This window comes from Phalaenopsis equestris, unplaced genomic scaffold (assembly GCF_001263595.1).
Source record: "Phalaenopsis equestris unplaced genomic scaffold, ASM126359v1 Scaffold000224, whole genome shotgun sequence".
NCBI classification, from domain to species: Eukaryota; Viridiplantae; Streptophyta; class Magnoliopsida; order Asparagales; family Orchidaceae; genus Phalaenopsis; species Phalaenopsis equestris.
This window is the reverse complement of record NW_018164666.1, coordinates 407,704-428,842: the sequence shown is the minus strand read 5'-3', so window position 1 is coordinate 428,842 and position 21,139 is coordinate 407,704. Positions and strand designations below refer to the sequence as shown.

Sequence of the window (21,139 nt, the reverse complement as noted above, 5' to 3'; positions counted from 1 at the left end):
TTGAACGGACATAATACGAAACGTCTATCGAAAAAGAACTCCGGAGGAAAACCGACAGGCGCACCACCTATTTTGCCATTCGCCATCTGTTTAGGGTTTTAGTATGGTTTATTAGTATGGTTGTATTATGGTAACATTCGAGGGTTCCTTGAAATTTTAAAATTTTTTTATCACGTGGGACCCGACTGTACTCCCTCCCGATACCTCCCGAATTAGTTGAACGGACATAATACGAAACGTCTATCGAAAAAGAACTCCGGAGGAAAACCGACAGGCGCACCACCTATTTTGCCATTCGCCATCTGTTTAGGGTTTCAAGTCGTCGTTTGCCGGTCGAAGTACATTCCTCAATTCACCGCTAGAGTTTGGCTGATCAAGATGAAAGTCGAGCCTTCTAAGATGAAAATCGAAGAAAACCCTACGACAGTGGTAGCCGAAGAGTCATTGGCGATGGAAAACGAAAATGAGCTGTTAAGAATGCAATCCAAGAAAAAAACCAATGACCGTAAGAAGAAGGTTACTGAAGAGGGTTCCGCCAGGTAATATTTTTTTTTCTTGGTTGTTTTGTCTTCTTCTAAATGCAGTTCTTCTTCTAAATGCATTTCTAAATAATACTGTGATAAAATACAGTTCTTTTAAATGGTGATTATTAGGGTTTCTTGGTTCTTTTAAATAAAATGCAGTTCCTTTATTAAAAATATAGTTTTCGTATACAAAACTTGACTTATATTAAATAATAAAGTCAAATAAAACCCTAATAATACCATAAAGTCAAATAAAACTGTAATAATCCTATAAAGTCAAATATTATAATAATAAAGTGAAATAATATCACAAGACTAATACCTTCAAAATACAACCTTAATAAGATCATAATAATGTCGTAATAATACCGTAATACAACGATAATAATACTGTAATACAACGGTAATAATACCATTGAAATATAACCACAACGTTAATAATATCACCAGAAGAGAGTGGGCTTATTTATAGTTCTTTGGGGAGGGGTATTTTGATCTTTTGGTGCACAACTTTCCAAATCATCTGATCAGACAATTTATGTTGATCCCCCAAGATTATAAGTGATTATTTAAGAATTTGGATGTTTTAGTGACCTCAAAATTGAGTGATCTTTTGTTATTTGGGTTCCTCTAGTTGAGACATTTGATTCAACTATAAATATGTCGAATTTGAAGTTCATTTGATCATTCATTAGATGATCCAAAACATGCAATTGTGCTTCAACAAGATGATCTAACCTTGAATGGACCCGATTAAACCAATTTTAGAATCATTGAGTTCATCTTGTCAAATCACCCAGTTTGATTATAAATTTGATGAAATCAAAACAAGGATGATCATGATTTTTTCTTATAAAAAAATCATTGAGAATTGTGCATTATCGTGTGTGTGTGTGTGTGTGTGTGTGTGTGTGTGTGTGTGTGTGTGTGTGTGTGTGTGTGTGTGTGTGTGTGTGTGTGTGTGTGTGTGTGTGTGTGTGTGTGTGTGTGTGTGTGTGTGTGTGTGTGTGTGTGTGTGTGTGTGTGTGTTACCTTAAATATGAGATATCAGGGAGAGCTCAAGGAACCCTTTTAATCTCCTTATTTTAAGAGGCACTACAACAGCAAAAACACTAACACCAACAAGCCTTTATCCTACTAAGAGTGATTAGCTACATGAATCCATTTTGTTCTAACATGTGTCATATTTTCATTTCATTTTAATAAATTAAGATCATTTTTTATACAACATGCCCAAGTTTTTTTAACGTTTATCTCTACCTTTCTTAACATAAGTTGAATATAAAATATCTACTCTCATAACCGGATCATCATATGGTCAACATTTAATATGACCAAAACACTTAAGATGACCGTCTCTAATATTGTCTGTCACTTGTGCTACACCTGTTATGAAAAAATGACGACAATAAAGTGAAAAAATTACATCAAAAAAATGCAAACCAGAAAATAACACACAAATTTACGTGGTTCGGCTAATTTGCATACGCCCACGGAGCTGCAGAGAATTCTAGTACTTTGAGAAATTACACTGTCGAGCGCCTCGACGTTTACAAGCAAAAACTTCATTTCTCTTTCTCTCTTCCTTTCTCTCTCTTAGCTCTAAAAACAACTTGGCTTAGCACTTATGACAGACCAAAAAAAGCTATTTAAAGAGGTAGGTGAGACGCGGCAGGTGAGGTACGTAAGTCACAGACTCCATATATTTAACAATTCTCCTATTTGGAGACTGAGACATTTACTGCACCACCTACAGACTGCATCATCTGCTAGCTGTACCGACCTTTTTCCTCAAACATGATATCCTCCATCTTTGCAACTCAAAACCCCTGTTTTCAAGCTAGAATATCAACTGAAGTCTGAAGTTGCTCACAACTTTAGTTTCTCAAGAGTGACACCCTTAGTTGACATAATACCTTCAACATAGCCTTCTAACTTCAAGCTCTTTCCTATGTTACTCATGTATCTGCTTACAACTCCCACTACATGGGAAATATCCTGTCTCTATTAAAAGCTTTTTTCAACAAGTCCAACCTTGTACCTCTTACTGTCATCACACTCGGTCTTCACCTATTGCACCAATTTATTTTGCAATGTCTTCTTTCCTGGTGGAAGTTATGTAGCTCACACTTGCTCGAATTTTCATCTTGCAAGATTTCTTCATAGCTCTGTGGTTCTCTGCCATTTGTCTGTGGAACAATAGGAATTAGTGCCCTGGATTCACTCCCCTCTTCGCTTCCATCACTGTCTTGCACTGTGGCTTCTGGTAGATCAACAAACCTTAAATTTCTACAACAACTAGAGCCTCCAATAGCTGTCATTGTAGAAGGTCCCCGCACATTTATGTTGACAATATCCAGTTTTCTTGCTCTTAGCGCTCTGTCACCTTTCAAAAAACTGATCTTCTTCTGCTTCTTCATAAGGCACTTATGACTCATGTGTCCACGCCTGAGTAAACCTGTAGTAATATATAGTGTGTCAGTTTTTTTACGCCGAGCCAATTCTCAAGCTCCTTTGGTAACCTTCCGGGTGCTATCTGAGAACACTACTGAATGACTACCCTCATTGAGCTGCCCAACAAAATTGAGGTTTTTCTTCAACTCAAGAATGTGCTTGACCTTTTGCAAAGTCCATTTGCTCTTGTTAGAGAGTGCAATATCAATGTCTTCCTTCCCCACCACATCCAGAGCTTTTCCATCAGCCAGATATACCTTTCCAAAATCGCCTGCAACATAATTTCACATCATCTCCCGGTGGGAAAATGTATGAAAGGAAAACCCTGAATCTAGTATCCAGTCATCAACAGAGTTGTGAACTGTCAGCAATAATGCATTCTACATTTGTTTAGTTACCACATTTGCTCTATCATTCTCTTTCTTTTTAGGATTCCTGCAGTTCATTTTTATGTGGTCAGTCTTGCCACATTTCCAGCAGGTTGCCTGTTGAGCAAAATTTGATTTTGATCTTCCTCTGCTTGAGTTCCTGTCATATGATCTCCTTCTAGAATCAACAATCAGTGTTGATCTCGAACCTGAGGTCTCGTCAGAATTTTTCCTGCGCACATCCTCAACCAAAATCAAATCATGAATATCATCATATTTCAGTTTAGATTTACTTGCAAAACTGATAACTGTCATCTTCATGGCTTCCCAGCTATTTGATAATGAAACCAACAATATTAGTGTACATATCTCATCGTCAAAATCAATTTCAACAGATGAAAACAGATCTGTGATGGTATCGAAATCATTCAGGTGTTGAACAACAGACACACCTTCCATCTTCTTCAAGTTGAATAATTTTTCATCAAGTGCACCTTGTTATTCACCGATGACTTTTCATACATAGCTGATAAAGCCGCTATGAGATCTGCAGTAGTCCTTTCCTTGATGACATTATAGGCAATAAATCTTGACAGGGTTAACCGAATAACCCCCAGAACCTATAAATCCAACAAATTATATTCCGCCTCGTCCATCTTTTCTGGTTGTTTTCCCAGTAACGGAAGATGAATTTTCTTCCCATAGAGTTAGTCCTCTATCTGCATCCTTTAGTAACTAAAATCTGTGCCATTGAACTTCTCGATCCCCGATGCCATCACTTCATCTCCGTCCATTATTTTCTTTCAGTCTCGAACCAAAACTTTGATACCAATTGTTATGAAAAAACAACGACAATAAAGTGAAAAAATATGATTAAAAAATTACAAACCAGAAAATAATACACATATTTACTTGGTTAGGCTAATTTGTCTACGTCCACGGAGATGCAGAGAATTTTAGTGCTTTGATAAATTACACTGCCGTGCGCCTCGACGTTTACGAGAAAAAACTTCCTTTCTCTCTTTTAGCTCTCAAGAGGACTTGACTTAGCACTTATGACAGACCAAAAGAGACTATTTTAAAAAAAAAAGGAGAGAGGTAGGTGGAGAGAAGTAGGTGGGAGAGAGTTAGGTGAGACGCGGTAGGTGAGGTAGGTAAGTCATATGCTCCATATATTCAACAACACCAACCCTTTCATAGATACTTTTAAGCACCATTAAGAACTCTAAAATTATTTCTTCTCTTCCCCGACCGCCCTCTCACTTTCTTCTCCTCATTGCTAATAAAATTTGTGCATAATTCCTAGACAAATGTGAGCGACAATTTTGTGCGATGAACATACATTCATCTCAAATCTAAAGTTACACATAGTAATTGTAGGCCGTCAAACATGGTATTGGACGAGATCGAACCGATCTCATATATTTAATAGTTTAAATAAACGAGCATTATACCGCAAGCGATGCATCTATTCCAAGGAATAGATACATTGTTTGATAGTGAGGTTTGATTAAATAAACTATAGAATCTATGACATCCATTCTGGTCTGCAAAACCGTTCATGTTGACCGACAAATTCCCCTATTTAATATGAAAGATTAAATAGGGCTTACAATAAGCTGAGTACTAAAGTTCCCTATAGAGGCAAACCCCTGTAGTTAATTACATCTTAAGTGACCGAAGCCACTTAAGAAAATACTCGATTAAACTCTCAATTCATTATTCTCAATTCAGATCAGTGGCTTTGCCTCCAAGATTTTCTAAGTTTAAGTTTTCAAGATTGGACATTGGAAATTCAAAAGGGAATAGATCAAAAGTGGAACAATTATTTTCAGAAATCCAAATGAATGAAAGGTAGGAGATGTCACTAATCTGAGCGAAACCCCGATGACTTCTCAATCTATCCTATTTGTTTGGCTTTAACTTTGAAAATATGTTATTTGATGTTTCATCCTGCCAATTTTATTTACTCAGAGCTTACACTTGTATGAAACAGTCATACAAATAGCCTGGAAAATAGGAGGGTTTATGTTGTACGAACGACGACCTCGGAGGCTAAGTCGAGTTAGGGCTTGCATTGCACAATGTGATTATGCAAAAGCCTAAAAGATGAGTTGAGAATTTACACTGTATTAGACAAACCACCTCGAAACTTTATGGCTTGTTGTTTATGCTAAGAAGAGATTTTTTTATGACGATCTCGTTTGCTCCCTCGAAGATGTTCTTATGTATATTGTTGTCATATTGCCCATGGTGTTAGCTCCAAGATCATTGTTGAACTGACAGTCCTAAAATATAAGGTTCAAGAAGTTTCGTCATGTGTGTTTCAATGGAAAGGTTTTTTGTTGTTCAGTATTATAAGGGGGTTAAAGTTGATTAGAGCGACACCGGTTAGGATCCCACGGTTCCCTCATTTCGGTACCACTATTTTCTTTTGAATTTGCTTAGTCTGAACGAGTTGTTAAGCTCATTTTCGAGGAGATCTCGTTAACAACCGTGGGTTACCTCATCCGAGGGACTCTCGTAAATTCAAGAGGACGTATTATGAAGTTTTTTTTTTGTTTTGTTGTTGTGTTTTGAAAATGTTGTTAAATTTTGAAAATAGTTTTGTAATTTTCAATTTTGAGAAGTTTTTCAAGTAAGATAAACAAATACAGATAAAAAATATGTTGTAAAGTTAATAAATAAAATTGCAGTGCATAAAATATAAATGTGTACATGTCATCTTCTGGCTAATCTCACTGCATGGTTAGCATCATAAAGCTGAATATATTTCCAAGAATTAAATAAATTGCAGAGAAGTAAACGGAAGCATCCGATACAGAAAAGTCGGAAACTGAGTCGTAGCAAAACCTGAGTAAAAAGAAAGCACGTATTCGCATATGGAAAACCAGAACTGGGTGTAAGATATGGGTAAAGGTGGGGGCTTGGAGCTAGACTATGTGCTTCCCGATCTTAAGTAAGTGCTATCTACGTGATCATCCACGGAGGGCAGTCCTAACCTCGATCCAAGTGATTAACCACAAGTGATTAACCATGAACCTTTACCTTTACAAATTTTCATTTGAATTTAATTTTCATACATACACAATTTATCATGCAAAATAGACTTTTGTTTAAAATATTTTGTAGAGAGGTGTTGTCCACATGTTAATCAATCTAATCGAGTTAGAACTACATGCAACCTAAGATTATTGGGGGAAATTATCTTCTCAAGATCGTAAAATAGTATCACCGGTCCTTATCCTCTTCTTTTATTAAAGGTCATTGAGGTAAGATATACTATTCTAAAATCCCACATAGTATCCCTTGTTTTAGTATACATAAGCATTATCATCATTGCCCTAGCCACCTAGACCTCAAACTTGCATAAGCCCGATGATCCATATATGACAAAAACAAATATCCTCACTTGCTCACAAGGATTTAAATACTTTAGAAAAGAATTAAATCCTTGAGCATTGGGCTATTAATGTAGGATAAGTAATTTATGATATTTCTATTGGTTTGTGTGAATTATCGGGTCCTGAACCATAACTTGGCGGGTCCTTAGGGGTTCGTCTGATTTTTAATGATCGTTTGTGTTTTCAGGATGATTTTCTTCAACAAATCATGGCAAACCCTCATGTCCTTTGAAATATATGGAATCTCCCAAGGATGTCCAGAGAATTATTCTAAACAAGCTTGGAATTTTTTAGATCATTTTAAGTTCATTTTGGACTAGATAGATTATTAATTAAACCATTTGAATTGAATTAATGTCTTTTAAGTTAGGCTGAGTATATCCTAATTAACCCATAAGTAGGCTAGCAACTATTTTGTTTGGTGCTTAAATGGTTGATTGTCCCAAGAGTGAGTTTAATTACTTAAAGAGAATTTTACTCTCTTAATTGAACTTGAGCCTATAGTGTTTATGAAAAATTATGTTCTTCCTTTTCTAGTCCTTTTAAATAGTTTCAGATCGATCTTAGCTCATTACCAAGCTCCTAGATCATTAAGGATAGATTTGTAATTTAAGTTAAATGATATTAGTCCTTATTAAACATTATATCAAGTTTAACCATTAATCTGCGGCTTCAAGTTAATTAATTGTTGTCTTCCTTTCTCAAGCCCCTTACTTGAGAATCTTCAATACTTAATCATCTTCCAACCCTCAATAATTGAAGTAATTACACTTTTACCATTTTTTAAATAAAATATCATGAGTTGGTTTCTATTCTTTAACCCTTTGTGTTTCAGTCGTCTTAGAGAGTCAATTACGATCAATATTACCCTTTAACCCTTTGGTTTGGCCTAAAATTTTATTGGGGTTCAAAATTCCATAATTACCATTTTACCCTTGGGGCCTTTAACTTCTGCATTCCTTTAATTCAATCCAAATGACCATAAAAAAAAATTACTGAATTGCTATAAATTTTTGTTGAATTGCTACTCATGTGTTAATTAAAATACCAGAGAAGAGTTTGTATTTTTTAAGTTTTTTATTTTATTTTCTGGAATTATTTTAGTTCAAAAATAGGAATTTTCAACGTTAATTCATTTAATTAACTAAAAAAAATATTTTTAATTTTTAGTTCACATTACTCCTTTATGCTGAGCACGGGGGTATATTTATTTTATTTTTAACCTTTTTCTACACCAAATTATGAATTTTTAAACTTTTTGTAATTATTTAAATAAGAAATACTCCTTAATTTCCTACTTATCCACGTCAACGCCGCGTCAACCTAGTCATTTCCGAAGTCTAAGTTGTTTTGCACCTAACAAGTCTAAATTTTTGGACGTGTTTGAACGACATACGAGAATACCGTCAAAGTTTAGATATTAGACATGTAAATCCATAAAAATTGTAGCGTGCATGTAAATAGAAAAAAAATAAATATCTTTCATGTGAATACCTAGGAGTGTTGACATGCGAATACATAAGGTTTAAATAGCTAGCATGAAAATGTGTTAAATTTGAGTAGCTAGCATTTGCATCCATGAGGCTCAAACATGTAGGCATACAAGGAAATGAGACTTGAATGGTAAACATGTAAATACAAGAGTAGAGTGGTGTAAATAAGTACAAGCAAGGTGATAAACATGTATATACATAAGAATTAAGCGATAATCATGTGAATAAACAAGAATTAATCAACTTGCATGTAAATATCGAAGTTTGGATTTTAAACATGTAAATATGTAGGATTTGCATGGTATGTATGAAAATGCATTAAAAAAAATGCAGCATAAATATAAATATCAACGTTTGGTTTTATTTCATTTTTAGTTTAAATATATAAGGATAAGGTAGCATGCATGTGACTTACCTTTTTCTTTTTAGCAAAGATTTAGGTGTTAGATTTGTAAACCCGCAAAAATTGGGTGGTATGCACATAAATTTTTTTTTTGTGTTGGGTATGTAAATGCTTAAGATTTAGGTGGTATGCATGTAATAAAAATAAAGAAGAGAGGAAGAGAAGGACTTATCTTCGTTGGAGAGGGGGAGCTGCTCACGGTGAGGAAGGAAGAGAGTGGGAAGAGGAGCTTTTATTGGTTTTTTTTTTATATATTTCAGAGACGTGGGAGGCTTGGTTGGAGAGGAAGTGGAGGGGTTTTGATTTTTGTTTTAGAAGAGGAGCCACGGTTGGCATGAGTTGAGGGAGAGGGAGAGGGAGAGGCAGAGGGTGGGAGATATGAAAATTTCTTTATTCCCAAGAGAGAGAGAGAGAGAGAGAGAGAGAGAGAGAGAGAGAGAGAGAGATGAAAATTTCTTTATTGCCATGCGTGAGATGAGATATAGAGGAGATATGAAAATTTCTTTATTCCAATTATTATTATTATTATTATCTTTTCCGCATTTTTTTGCCCGGACATTGCCTCGGGATGGAATGAACATCCCCTAAGGTAAAATTGACGTTTTGGACGCGATTGCGCAGTCCGTTTCATCATCCTGGGTCGTTTCAAATCACTTATTCAGCGATCAGACAAAAAAATGATAATTCACACATTTTTAACCTGCCCGTGAAGTCGTGGCGAAACGAACATCCTCTCTTGGTGAAATCGACGTTCCGGACGCACTCGCGTGATTTGTTTCGTCGTTCGGGATCACTTGAACAACCTTATCGATGATCGGGTAAAAAATAAGTCAAATTTAATTTTTGCCAAAATTTTGGATCGTGATGGACCGTTTAAAAATTTTATTTTAGTTTTAATTAATTATGCAAAATATAAAAGCGTATGTGATGTGAATTGCAATACTTAACATGTCGACCGTCCGAATCGTGATATTCGTGTACGAAAGTCATAATTGGTTTTCTTGAGGCTTTTAAGCCCTATGGGAACTCATCCTTGAATCCTCACAAGTTGGTCCTAACCTTCCAAGTGCTGGAGGTTTATGACCGGTCACATAAGATTTCGAAGAGAGCTAAGAAACAATTTGATTTTCTTTGTAGGCGGTTTCATCTCTAGTCTTCTAAGATAGTCAAGGAAAAGTCCTATGGCTAGATCCTAAGCATTAAAACGAAATAAAGACCTCACCGAAAATGAGGACAACAGAAATATGTGAATGGATAACAAAGACCTTGCCAGAGGAAATATGAGGAGAGAAGATCTTGCCAGAAACATTAAACTTCATGGTTGAGAGTAATAAATGGGCGATAACTCAATATAATAACTGCTTTACTCTGACTCTATGTCTTATGTTTGAGCACAAATTGAAATGAATAAAGAAAATTCACTAAAAAAAGGTGTTTATGACCTTTAGATTATCATGACTATTCAAAAATCTCAGAGTCTCAGTGCTAGTGTAGTAAGTTAATTCATTTATCAACAAATTATGACTAATGACTGAGGGCTTTCATAATAGCATAAAACTTCTTATCAAATGTAGAGTATTTACACTTGTGATCATCCAATTATTCATTGAAGAAAGCAATGAGGTGCCCTTCTTAATTTAACTCGTCTTAAATCTAAAGTTACACGTACTGATCTAGGACTGGATAATAAAGATCTTAACTGAGGAATTAGGTGCTCTAAATGTAAACATTTATGTAAATATTCCTATTTTTTTTAAATTCAAGCTGTGTTAATCCTTCACAGCATATCAACATATAAATTTAACAACAAAAGTAAAATACAAAATATGGAAAAAAAAATTTATACACATACCAAACAATTCTTATGTACTTTCATATATAATGTCTAAAATTTAACATTTATATTCACTACAAATCCATATCCTTGGAAAGTGACAACTTAACTTTCAAGGAAAGTGACAACTTAGAAGAAGATTAATTTACTTTAACCAAAGTTTAAAAATAAGAAAAGGAAAATAAAAATTTTCAAGATTCTTGTTCACTTTTTGTGTCTGAAACAGTTTCTAGAGATGGATTTTTCTGTACCTTTAGAACATCAGCAGCGCTAGATGAATCAAATTTCACATTTCTCGAGTCTGGATTCTCCATCTTCTCCTCACAACCTACATTTGAGTTTATATCAGCCTTTTCTTCCATATGAGAGGATTTGAAGCCTTCTTGAGAAGGCCCGGGAAGCTTTGACACAGGAATTTCAGAGATTTGATGGCTTAGGGTTGGGGTAGGTGCATCAGGCACCAATGGCGTTACCAGTTCATGAGGAGCCACTAAACCAAGCTTTGAAGGAGATGGTGATGACGTTGCTGTTGATTGAAGTCCCAGACCACCATGTGGAGAGGAAGGAGAGTTAAGATTCAAGTTCAAGGATTGAAGGGTAAAGAGAGCTTCCTTTCTGGTGAGAGATGGCGAAGAGGCCATCAATGGTGGTGCAGGAAGAAAGGAGGATGCAATAAGTGTAGGTTTTGCAGGAACAGAGTCCTGTGAAAATGGAGGTACAGAGGGGACTGTGCATGGAATTGATAGTGCTGTGGAGGAGGAAGATGATGATTGAAACAGTGTTGGCATTGGATCAATGGAGAATGGAAACAATGGTGGTATGGGATGAATGGAAGGAGGCAAGAATGGCGGAAATGATGAAACTGTGGATTGAGAAAATACAGGAGGAATGGAGGAATGAGCCGGAAAGCAGCATCTCATTAATGGTAATTCTGGAGGAACAGAACAAGCCATTGAATGAGGTTCTGGGAATTGATCCTGAAACAGAAATAGAACAAGAAGCATCAGGAATTGCTTGCTGAAGCCGATCTAACTTCCTTCTCTCTCTCAAATCCTTTCTAGGATCTTTAGGTTGCAGAGGTGGAGGTCCTAGTGCCACAAATGGCGGAATCATTGATTTGTCTTCCCCATAAAGAAGATGAACAGAATGCATTATGGCTGAAACAGATGGTGGCAAAACTGATTCAGGGTGGTTTGATGGAACACTGACCGCTTCTTGAAGCCAATGAGGAAGCTTGTTAGCTTTTGAACTGTTGGGAATGCTATCATTGCACGGAAATTGATTAAACTCCATCTTTCTATTGGCATAAAATGGCATACAAAAGCTGGGTTCAATAGAAGGAATATTCTGTGCCCCAGGGAGTAAATTTGTTGATTTGTCTCGTGAAATTGGCAATTTCATGGTTTTTGTAGCAGCCAACAAGCCATCTTTGTTTAGAGGTAGACCATGGTAACTTCTTGAAATCCTCCCTGGGGCTCCAAATTGAGGTACAAACTGATTTGAAGGCAATATGGTCTTCTCAAGTCTATTTAACATATCCACCAACAAATTTTCGAAAAAAGAGGATCCAAACCTGTCGGCTAGCTCAAACGGAAGCGGAGGAAGGCCTCCCTTAACTGCCCCCGGTTGACTAGATTGTTCGAGGCAATGGATCTTTGGCAATAAATCCTCACAAGCCAATTTAATATCTGTAAGGTGAGAGTGAGATCCAGGTGGATCTTGCCCAGTACCAGAAAACTTGCCATCATGCAGTGTCTGTGCCGTCATAGCATCAGAAAGACAGGAAGAAAGATTGGAGTTTTGGGGAAAAGGTGCGGGAAAATCAAGTATCTTGCGTTGCTCCATGCTCCACCTAGATGACAATTCTTCAATTGATTTATTCTTTAAAACCTTAAATTTGGGATCTCTGAGCATAGCATCCCAGTTACCTCTGCCATGCCTACGAACTGCAATCCACAAGGCATCGAGTTCATCTTCTGACCAAGCATCAACCTTTAGTCTCTTCCAAAACTTGTGTGCAGCTGTACGAGTTCTCATGATTATGTTGTCAAGAACCTTCTTGTGATTTTCAGGTAATTTGGGTGAATTATGCAAAGTTCCAAGACCCAGCGCTGGAGAAAAATCTGGCAGCTGCAGTTTTTGTTTCAGTTTGTTATCCAAGTCATGTCCGAAATTTGGCACAGGTGGTAAAGTTGATAAGTTTGGATTACAACTGTTAGGAAGTTCCATTTTTGCGCTCAACAAAAGTGTTGGTAAGAAGTCTGTTTGTTGTTTCCATGAAGTACTATGTGGAAAGGCAAACTTAACTGGAAACTTATCATCAAAATTTAATTTTGGTAGACCAAGCTTTTGATGAGATAAAGAGAATGATGTATCGAAACTTTCACCCAAATCTGAAAGTCCCCTTCCTAAAGTTGGGCGGTGGAGGCTGCAAATGAAGCACCATCTTATCAAACTTAAATTTAAGATTTTGTTAAATGGTGAATGGCAACAAAAATAGTCAAAACAAATGGAAGGAATGGAGTAATTCGGAACAACAATTTTAAGGAAATGTAAATGCATACAGGACCAAAGGGAAAGTATTTGTCTGGAATGATATTCTTTAAACGCGAATTCATCGCGTCTGTAAGTGTGTTTCACAAGTTTGATGGATCAGCAGGAGCTTTGCCATTGCTAGTGTCAGTGAAAGGTCCTGCACGGACAACTGATGGTGCTGATAGAAACTCTGGCAAGCCAACGGCAGTCCTTTTTTCACGGCGGGAAACTTTTTTACTAACCGGAGTTCTAATGTTTGACATGCTGAATGTCTCTGAACAGCATTAGGGGCGCACAGCCCAAGAACAGGTAAAAGAGAAATAGAAGGCACGGAAGGTTCCAAACCTGTTTTCTCCAAGTCTTTGCTCGGTGAAATTACTTCAGAGAGATTTTCAGGATTACTAACTGGAAGACCAGGATAACTGCTATGACCTCTTTTGTGCCCATTCTTTGCGACCCCTCCATTTTTAACCATAGAATCAAATGGCTGAGAACATTTGACCTCCTCAGGTTTGACCGTGAGATTTAGCTCATGTGCATCTTCCTCATTTTTGTTGTTGATATCTCCATTTAGCATTCTTTCGTCACAGGGATTAATAAACTGCATAGAAGATTCAGATCTCTCAACAGAAGAATGAATCCCAGCTATCTGCCTTCGAGCAATCCGTTCTTTCTGTCTTGCACGAAGCTTCGCACTGTCGTGAGAGAATATTTAGCCACTTATAAAGACTAAATGACTAATTAACTGGAGCAAAGAGCATTACACTCACAATTTTTCTTTCAGAGCTTGGCCAGCAGGTGTATATTCTTGCCTTGGCTCTTCTTCATTGTCACTCTACAATAATGAATAATTTCATACAGCAGACGATTAAAAATAATTAGCTAAATGCATTATCAGAATTTTGGAGAGAAAAAAAAGAAATCATGCATAAAGGACATCAGAGAATATACGGGCTCCAGCTATAACTATAATATATCAGTGTTATTTTACAGTAAACTATCCACTCAAAAGGTTCTAGCCATAATCGTTACTTTTTATTGTACAATTTTATAGCAAAATCATGCATAAAAGACATAAGTCACTTCCTTACAAGTATGAGATATTTTGTCAGAATGACTATAAAGATGCACATGATATGATATTAAATCCTGTGAGCTTAGGTTGATCTTAAATTTATAATCACCGATAAAACTATTACAAAGGAGGATAAATTTTTCTTTAAGCTTTAGAAGAAAAAAATTCACTTCAGCATCTAAATTTTATAATATTTCATGAAAATTTTAGAATCTTAAAATTTGGAAGCATTTTAAATGAAGAATCCCCTCCATTGAGCTTTTATGACAACAAAGTCATCATTAGGAATAAAAACTGTTTGTATCATTTAGATTTGTAAATTTAAAAATTTGATTTAAGAAGTCACCCCCTCTGATTGTGATGTGCATTGAATATGCCCATTATACCATTTAAATTTACAAAATTAAACTTTAATTTTAGAAGTAACCCCTTCGGTTATAAAAAGCAATAAACATGCCGATTATTAAGGTCAAAACTATTTTAATTATTCACGTGCAATTAGATCAAAATTTGCTACTAAAATCCTATCAAATCACCAGTCTCATCAACTCCAGTAGTTTCAAGAAGAATCGGACCGGCCAAGTGGGCCATGATCTCATCAACTCAAATTCTTGTAGAAAAAATGATCTCATGAAACTCAAATCCTTATAGAAAATATGATCGGACATAATATAGAACTTGCAACCTTGACCTATAGACAAGAAGCCTTGTTCAAGAGAGTGCATAACTTAATAGCTTTAAGTTTAACTTTGAGAAAAAGTAAAGCTTCCAAAGTTCAAAATACTTGCATGTTTTTCAAGGTAAATTAAATTATAATTTAAATTTATCTTTAGCCTATGCAGCAATTTTAACCATAGGTGCAAGTGTCAACATATTGGACAGAGCACATGTATGTGTTTAATATTTGATAATGTGCACATTTTTTGATATGATTGCACAACTTCTAGGTTTTTTCATGAATTTCAACATGTTACAATTAAGTTGAAAGAAGCTTAAATAATTCATATAAGATGTATCCCCAAAAAAAAAAAGGCCAAAAAAAAAAAGGCATCATATCATATATATATATATATATTTTTCATGATAAGACATCTACTTTTAACAAATCAAAAATAAGATAACTAACAAAATCATACCATGACACATTTTGATCACTCAAAATAAAAACATCTTCCCCAGGAAAAAATTTATTATTTTATTTTTCAATTTTTTTTTCATTTTCTATCATGAATAAATGATTTGAAACTTAATTTTCTGATCCTTATTTCTAATATTCAAATAATTTTTTTGTAAAAAAATAATTCATCTAATAAGCCTTAACTTTGCATCCTTCTTAGTTACAAGATATTTGAATTTAGTATGAACATGTTGGCTATTAAAATTGAATTAAAAAAAAAAAAACTACATTAAAAACCCTATCAATTCCCGTAAATCCCTACTTCTCCCATCGTTTCCATCCCTAACAAAAGAAATTACCACACCAGCCTCTTTCCTCCCGACCAAAGCATCGATTTTGCATTCCTCTCCGGCTCTCTATGCTCAAACGCATCCCAACCTCGCTCCCTTCTTGTGTTCACATGAAGCAGAAGACACAGCCTTCTCCTTTTGTTTGTGTGGAGCACAGGACGCTCTCTCTTCCCAACAGCACACGCTTTGTCACACCTGATCCAGCCGCCTATCTTCCCCTCCTCTTCCTGTTCAAAGGGCTGGCGAAATCGCCCTCGCCACTTTCTGCTTCATGCAGGACAACCACGCCTTCACCACTCTTGTCCGAACCAATTCTCTCGCTGTTTATATTCTTTCTCTTTCCTATCTCCCACGCACAAGGCGAAGGCTAATGGTAATGCAGCCTTTTCCGCTAATCATTTTGAAGAAGCAATTTGCTATTGCTCCCGCAAACCATGCCTTCCTTGCATTTGCCTCCCTGACCCGCTATGCTGAGGCACGTTTTGATGACCATAAAAACCTTGAGACAAGGCTTGAGTGGTCGAAAGAGCACAATCGTCTTGGTGCCCCTCATATTAGTCCCAGAAACCAGCAACTGCTCCATTCAGGAATATATTTCAGGGCTCTGAGGTTTGGGTGAAGTTGATGGCTGATCTATCTACAAGGGCATATATACAGTAGCCAGATTTTTGTCAAGAAGCTCCAGGAGGTTCAAAGGTTCAGAAGAACCATAATAACCTCAATTTATATTTTCAGGATCAGAAGATATGCAAACGTTTGGGGTTCGCTTAATGTGAAGATGTGGGATCCTCACTAATAGGGTTGGTTTATTTGGAAATGAGGAAGCATGAAGCTTGTATAGCTAACTTCAACAAAGCTGTCAAGATGGCCGTAAAATTCATTCTGACTTCAAGATGATTGCAAAGAGATTGACTGGGAAAGGATTTGCACTTGTTAAATTAGCGAAGTGTTCCAAAGTTTATGAATCTGCTATTAAAACCTTCCAAAAAGCCTTGACTGAGCATCGCAATCCTGATAACTTGAAAAAGTTAAATGATGCATAAGGCTAAGAAAGATGCTGCATAACAAGAATATTATGACCCAAAATTAGCGGATGTGGAGCAAAAAAAAGTTTCATTGCTGTCTTCATTGCCACCATCATCACAGCATCACTCTCAAAGATAAATGGAGGGACATTGTGCGCATTATTTTCATGTAGGTTAATCTAAGGCCCATATTAGTCTCATAGACGGTTGTGATTGAAAGACGCCTGCGACAGCAGTGTTTCATGACACTAACCAATGCGGCTTATAGATAGTTGGAAAGGCCAGTGATCCCGATGCAGCCCCCCAAACAGGAACGACCCCAAAAGTCTACCAAAATATGGGATGACTTGGGCTTGGAAATGATTTTAAACTGTGAACTATTGCAAATGATATTAAAAATTGAATTATTTGGACTTTCAAAGGATATGAAAATAAAAATAAAAATAAATATAAGCTATGAATTGGAAGTCAAAATAATCATTCATAATCTAATTTAAATCCTTCAAAAGAATAAAATTATGCATATAGGTTATACGAAGGCTTATGAATAATTGGTGCTGAGAAAATTAGGGCGAAGAAAAACAGTAATTGACATAAATCCAGAAGAACACAGAGATTTAACGAGGTTCGGCAAAGATGCCTACGTCCTCGGGAGCAGAGCGGCGTATTCATTTCAATATTCAGAAAATATGTTACAGAATAGAGGGATCCCTCCTGAGGTTACTAACAGACCTATTTATAACCTCATGAGTAAACCCTATGTACAATATGTAATTACAGCATTACCCCTTACCGTACCACGGGGCTTTGCCCCCGCACCCCCCCACGTAACTCCCAATTTGGACAGATTCTTCCGCTCCGCTTCGATCCAGCGTATGTCCCTATATGGTATATAAGTCATACCATAACAATTGGCTAGCACGCCATTTACTGTGATTGCACTTCTATTTAACTTCAAATTTGATCATATTATATAATAATCAAATAAAAATCTGTACTAGTGCAAATGCAATGCGATCCATTTAAATACATAAATTGAAGCTAATTAACCACAAAAATGTCATTTTTAAATGTTCAAAAAAAACTTCATATCTCTTAGCCAACGAATCTGCAACTCCAATTCACAAAGAGACAAAAAGTGACTTTTAAAGCTCAAAATGAAACTTTGAATGCATTTCAAAGTTTTAACAGTCACATGGAATTTCAAGAGATTTGAGTGATTTCATGATTTACAAAGCATAAAGGCTTGGATATAAGCACCTTAAGATTTCTGCAAATGGTTTAGGATTCATACAAATAGTTGTTTAAGTAATTTCAGACTATGTGCATGCATATCAACAATGAAAATGTCATTTTTAAATGTTCAACAAGATCTTCATATCTCTTCGCCACCGTATTTGCAACTCCAATACTCTTTTAAAACTCAAAATGAAACTTTGAATGCAATTCAAAGTTTTAATATTCACGTGAAATTTGAGTGATTCCATGAATTACAAAGTATAAAGACTTGAATATAAGCACCTTAAGATTTGTGCAAATGCTTTATGATTCATACAATTAGTTGTTTAAGTACTTTCAAACAATGTACATGCATATCAACAATAAAAATTTTATGTGATTAATTGAGATTTGAATGATTATAAGTATCACACTTAAACTTTTGAGATATTTTTTCAAACTTCAATGTGTTATCTCGAAAGATCTACAAATAATCTTATGTGTGACAATATTGATGTAAAATGTCGAATTTGGATATGATAAAAAATATACGCGTAACTTCAAAATGCATGTGGTCTACCAAATTGAACAAGTGTTTAAATTTAAATGATCTGATAATGCAGCTTGGGTCAAAATTAAACTTGCACTAAAAAAGTTTTTGCATTGATAAGCGTGCAAAATTCTTTTAAGAAAATCAATGACTATTTTAAAGTTAAGACCGCTCATGTTCTAAGAAAATAAAATCCAAGACAATCAAACCATGCATGCAATCAATCAAGTCACATTCTTTATAGAGCAATGTTGTAAGCCCCATTAAATTAATCTGATCCTCATCATCTTAAGGACTAAAGTCAACAAAGTCTAGTATTTTCAATAATGTCCAAATAACAAACATAAAATTTGGAATTCTAAAACACCTAATCCGATCCTCCTCATTAAGCCTAGAGTTGACAATATTAATATTTAAAATATCTTAAGTTGTCAAATAAATGACAAATATGTGTTTTAAATGTCCAAATCATCGATGATAGCCGTGTTGACTGAAAATATCAATCATAAGGAATTAATGTTAAGTTAAGATTTTTTAAATCAAAATTTTAAAGCAAGCAAATCAAAACATTTAAGTTAAAATTAATCACTTAAAAAACTTAAAACAAATATCATCTACCCTCCGAAACAGTTGTTCGGGGGTGATTAGTTTTTTATTGACTTCAACTTAGAAAAAATGAATGTTATATTCATAATTAAAACACTCTCTCGCTAGTAAGAACTTGACCCGAGTCATATGTACTGTCGGTCAACTTTTTTCGATTGATTAGTTTAGATTTTGAAAATATGAAAATATGAAAATAATTTTTGAGATTTAATTTAAGTATAAGAGATATATATAGTTTGGGTTTTGAAAGTAGTATGTTTTAATTTTTTAAAAATGAGACCAAGTGGATCTCATTCGTCCAATAGTTTGCATAATCGTGCCTGATACCGCGAATACTACACCCTCCCGAAAGATAAGTGTAGACCTCGGCGATAGACCCAATCCTGCAAATTAAGAGATTTGCGACATCCGTTTAGTCTGCGAACCTTTTATATATGACCGACAAGTTCCCCTATCTAATACAAAGATTAAATAGGGTTTATTTTACCTGGGTTTCTTCAAGATTTCAAGGTTTAGGTTTTCACGGTAGGACGTGGAAAAACAAGTGGGAGTGACTCAATGCGGAACATTTATTTTCAGGAGTCCAAAGGATGGAGAAGGTAGGGGATGTCATTAATCCGAGGTAAATCTCGGTGACTTCCCAGACTATCCTACGGTGTGGCTACATTTTTTGAGACAATGTTAATTAAGTGTTTGATCCAGCCAGTTTTACTATTTGGGACTTACATTAGCATAATACTCGATTATGCAAATAGCCCACAGAAATAAGAGGGTTTACGTCGTGTCACACGACAACCTCGAAACCTAAGGCGGGTTAGGACTTACGCTGCACAACATGGTTGTACAGGAGCCCAAAAAGGTAGTGAGGATTTATGTCGCACTAGGCGAGCTACCTCGAAGTCCTATGGGTTGTTATTATGCTAAGGAAAAGATAATGTTGAAGAAGATCTTCTTGCTACTCACAGGAGCCTAAAAAGAGAGTGTGGGGATTTACGTCGCGCTAGGCGAGCTACCTCGAAATCCTATGAGTTGTTATTATGCTAGGAAGAGATGATGCTGAATAAGATCCTCTTATTGCTCGCTCCAAACTCCTCGTCGTGCTGCCCACAAAGTTGACTCCAAGCTCCTGTCGTTGCGATGGCTCAGGGTTTAAGTGTTTGAGATTGGTGATTTGTGTTTCACAGTTTTGGTGTCAAAGTTTGGTTTTGCATGCAGAATGAGTAGATGGCAGGTAGAATAAAAGGTACTTGAAATGTAAAATGCAGTAAAGTAAAATACTGCGAATAAACTATAAAAGCGTACATGAGCATCTGCTACTGTTGTGTTATTAGTGTTGCGAGCATAGCATGATTTGCAGGAGATTTAAATAAACTTGCAAGAAAATTAAACAAGACGAGAAAACCCAACGCGAAAGTCAGAAAAATGAGTTGTAAAAAAATCACAAGCAAAAAAAACCATTAGCCACATATGAAAGATCAGGACTGAGTGTAAGACATTGGTAAAAGTGGGGGCTCAGAGCTGGACTATGTGTTTCCCGACCTTTGGTAAGAGTTGCCAACCCGACAATCTACAGAAGGCAGTCCTTAACCTCGATCCAAATGACTAACCATGGACTTTTATAAATTTTCATAGAAAGGTTTTCATGCAAAAATTGTTCAAGTCTTTTTTTATGTAGAGTTCTCTTTAGCATGCAAAAGAAATTTTTATTTTATTTTTGTAAATATTTTGTAAAGTCGTACAGTCCACAGGCTAGTCACTCTAATCGTGCTAGAACTATTGACAACCTAAGAGTGTCGGGGCAACAATCCCATCAAGAGTCGGCGAATAGTATCATGGATCTTTGTCTCTCCCTTATTGAAGATCTTTGAGGTAGGAGATACTATTCTAATAATTTCACTTCGTATCCTTCGTTTAAGCACACATAAGCAATGTCGTCATCGCCCTCGCCACTTAGACCCTAGACTCATCCTAGTCCGATGATCCATATGTGGCGTTAACAAATTTCCCCAACTGCCAGGAGGATTTGAGTGTAATATTCAAGCTCAAATCCCGATGCATTGGGTTTCATTGTAGGTTAAGTCATTGAGGGAATTTCACTGTTGATTTAATTAAGGAAGCATGGGTCACGTCTCGGTGCATTCTGGTGTCTAGTGTCTTGATCAGTTTGTGAATTAGGGTCAAGT

The 21,139-nt window shown here is 36.0% G+C and overlaps 1 protein-coding gene across 4 annotated transcripts in view; it reads right to left on the bottom strand.

Annotated features, from left to right (window-relative positions):
- Positions 1–10,607: 10,607 nt before the first annotated feature.
- Positions 10,608–21,139, bottom strand: part of LOC110023311 (protein CHROMATIN REMODELING 4-like) — a 59,311-nt gene continuing 48,779 nt past the window's right edge. Inside the window, exons 4-6 of one of the 4 annotated variants that reach the window (XR_002293886.1) lie at positions 13,786–13,850; positions 13,045–13,710; positions 10,608–12,908 (exon numbers count right to left, since the gene is read on the bottom strand). Coding sequence is in view for 3 of the 4 variants with exons in the window: in XM_020722637.1 (XP_020578296.1) it covers positions 11,273–12,709 (1,437 nt within the window). In the remaining variant the exon portion in view is untranslated. Of the gene's footprint in view, positions 13,711–13,785; positions 13,851–21,139 lie in introns of those variants that run through there. The other 3 variants (XM_020722639.1, XM_020722638.1, XM_020722637.1) reach the window with 3 other exon arrangements.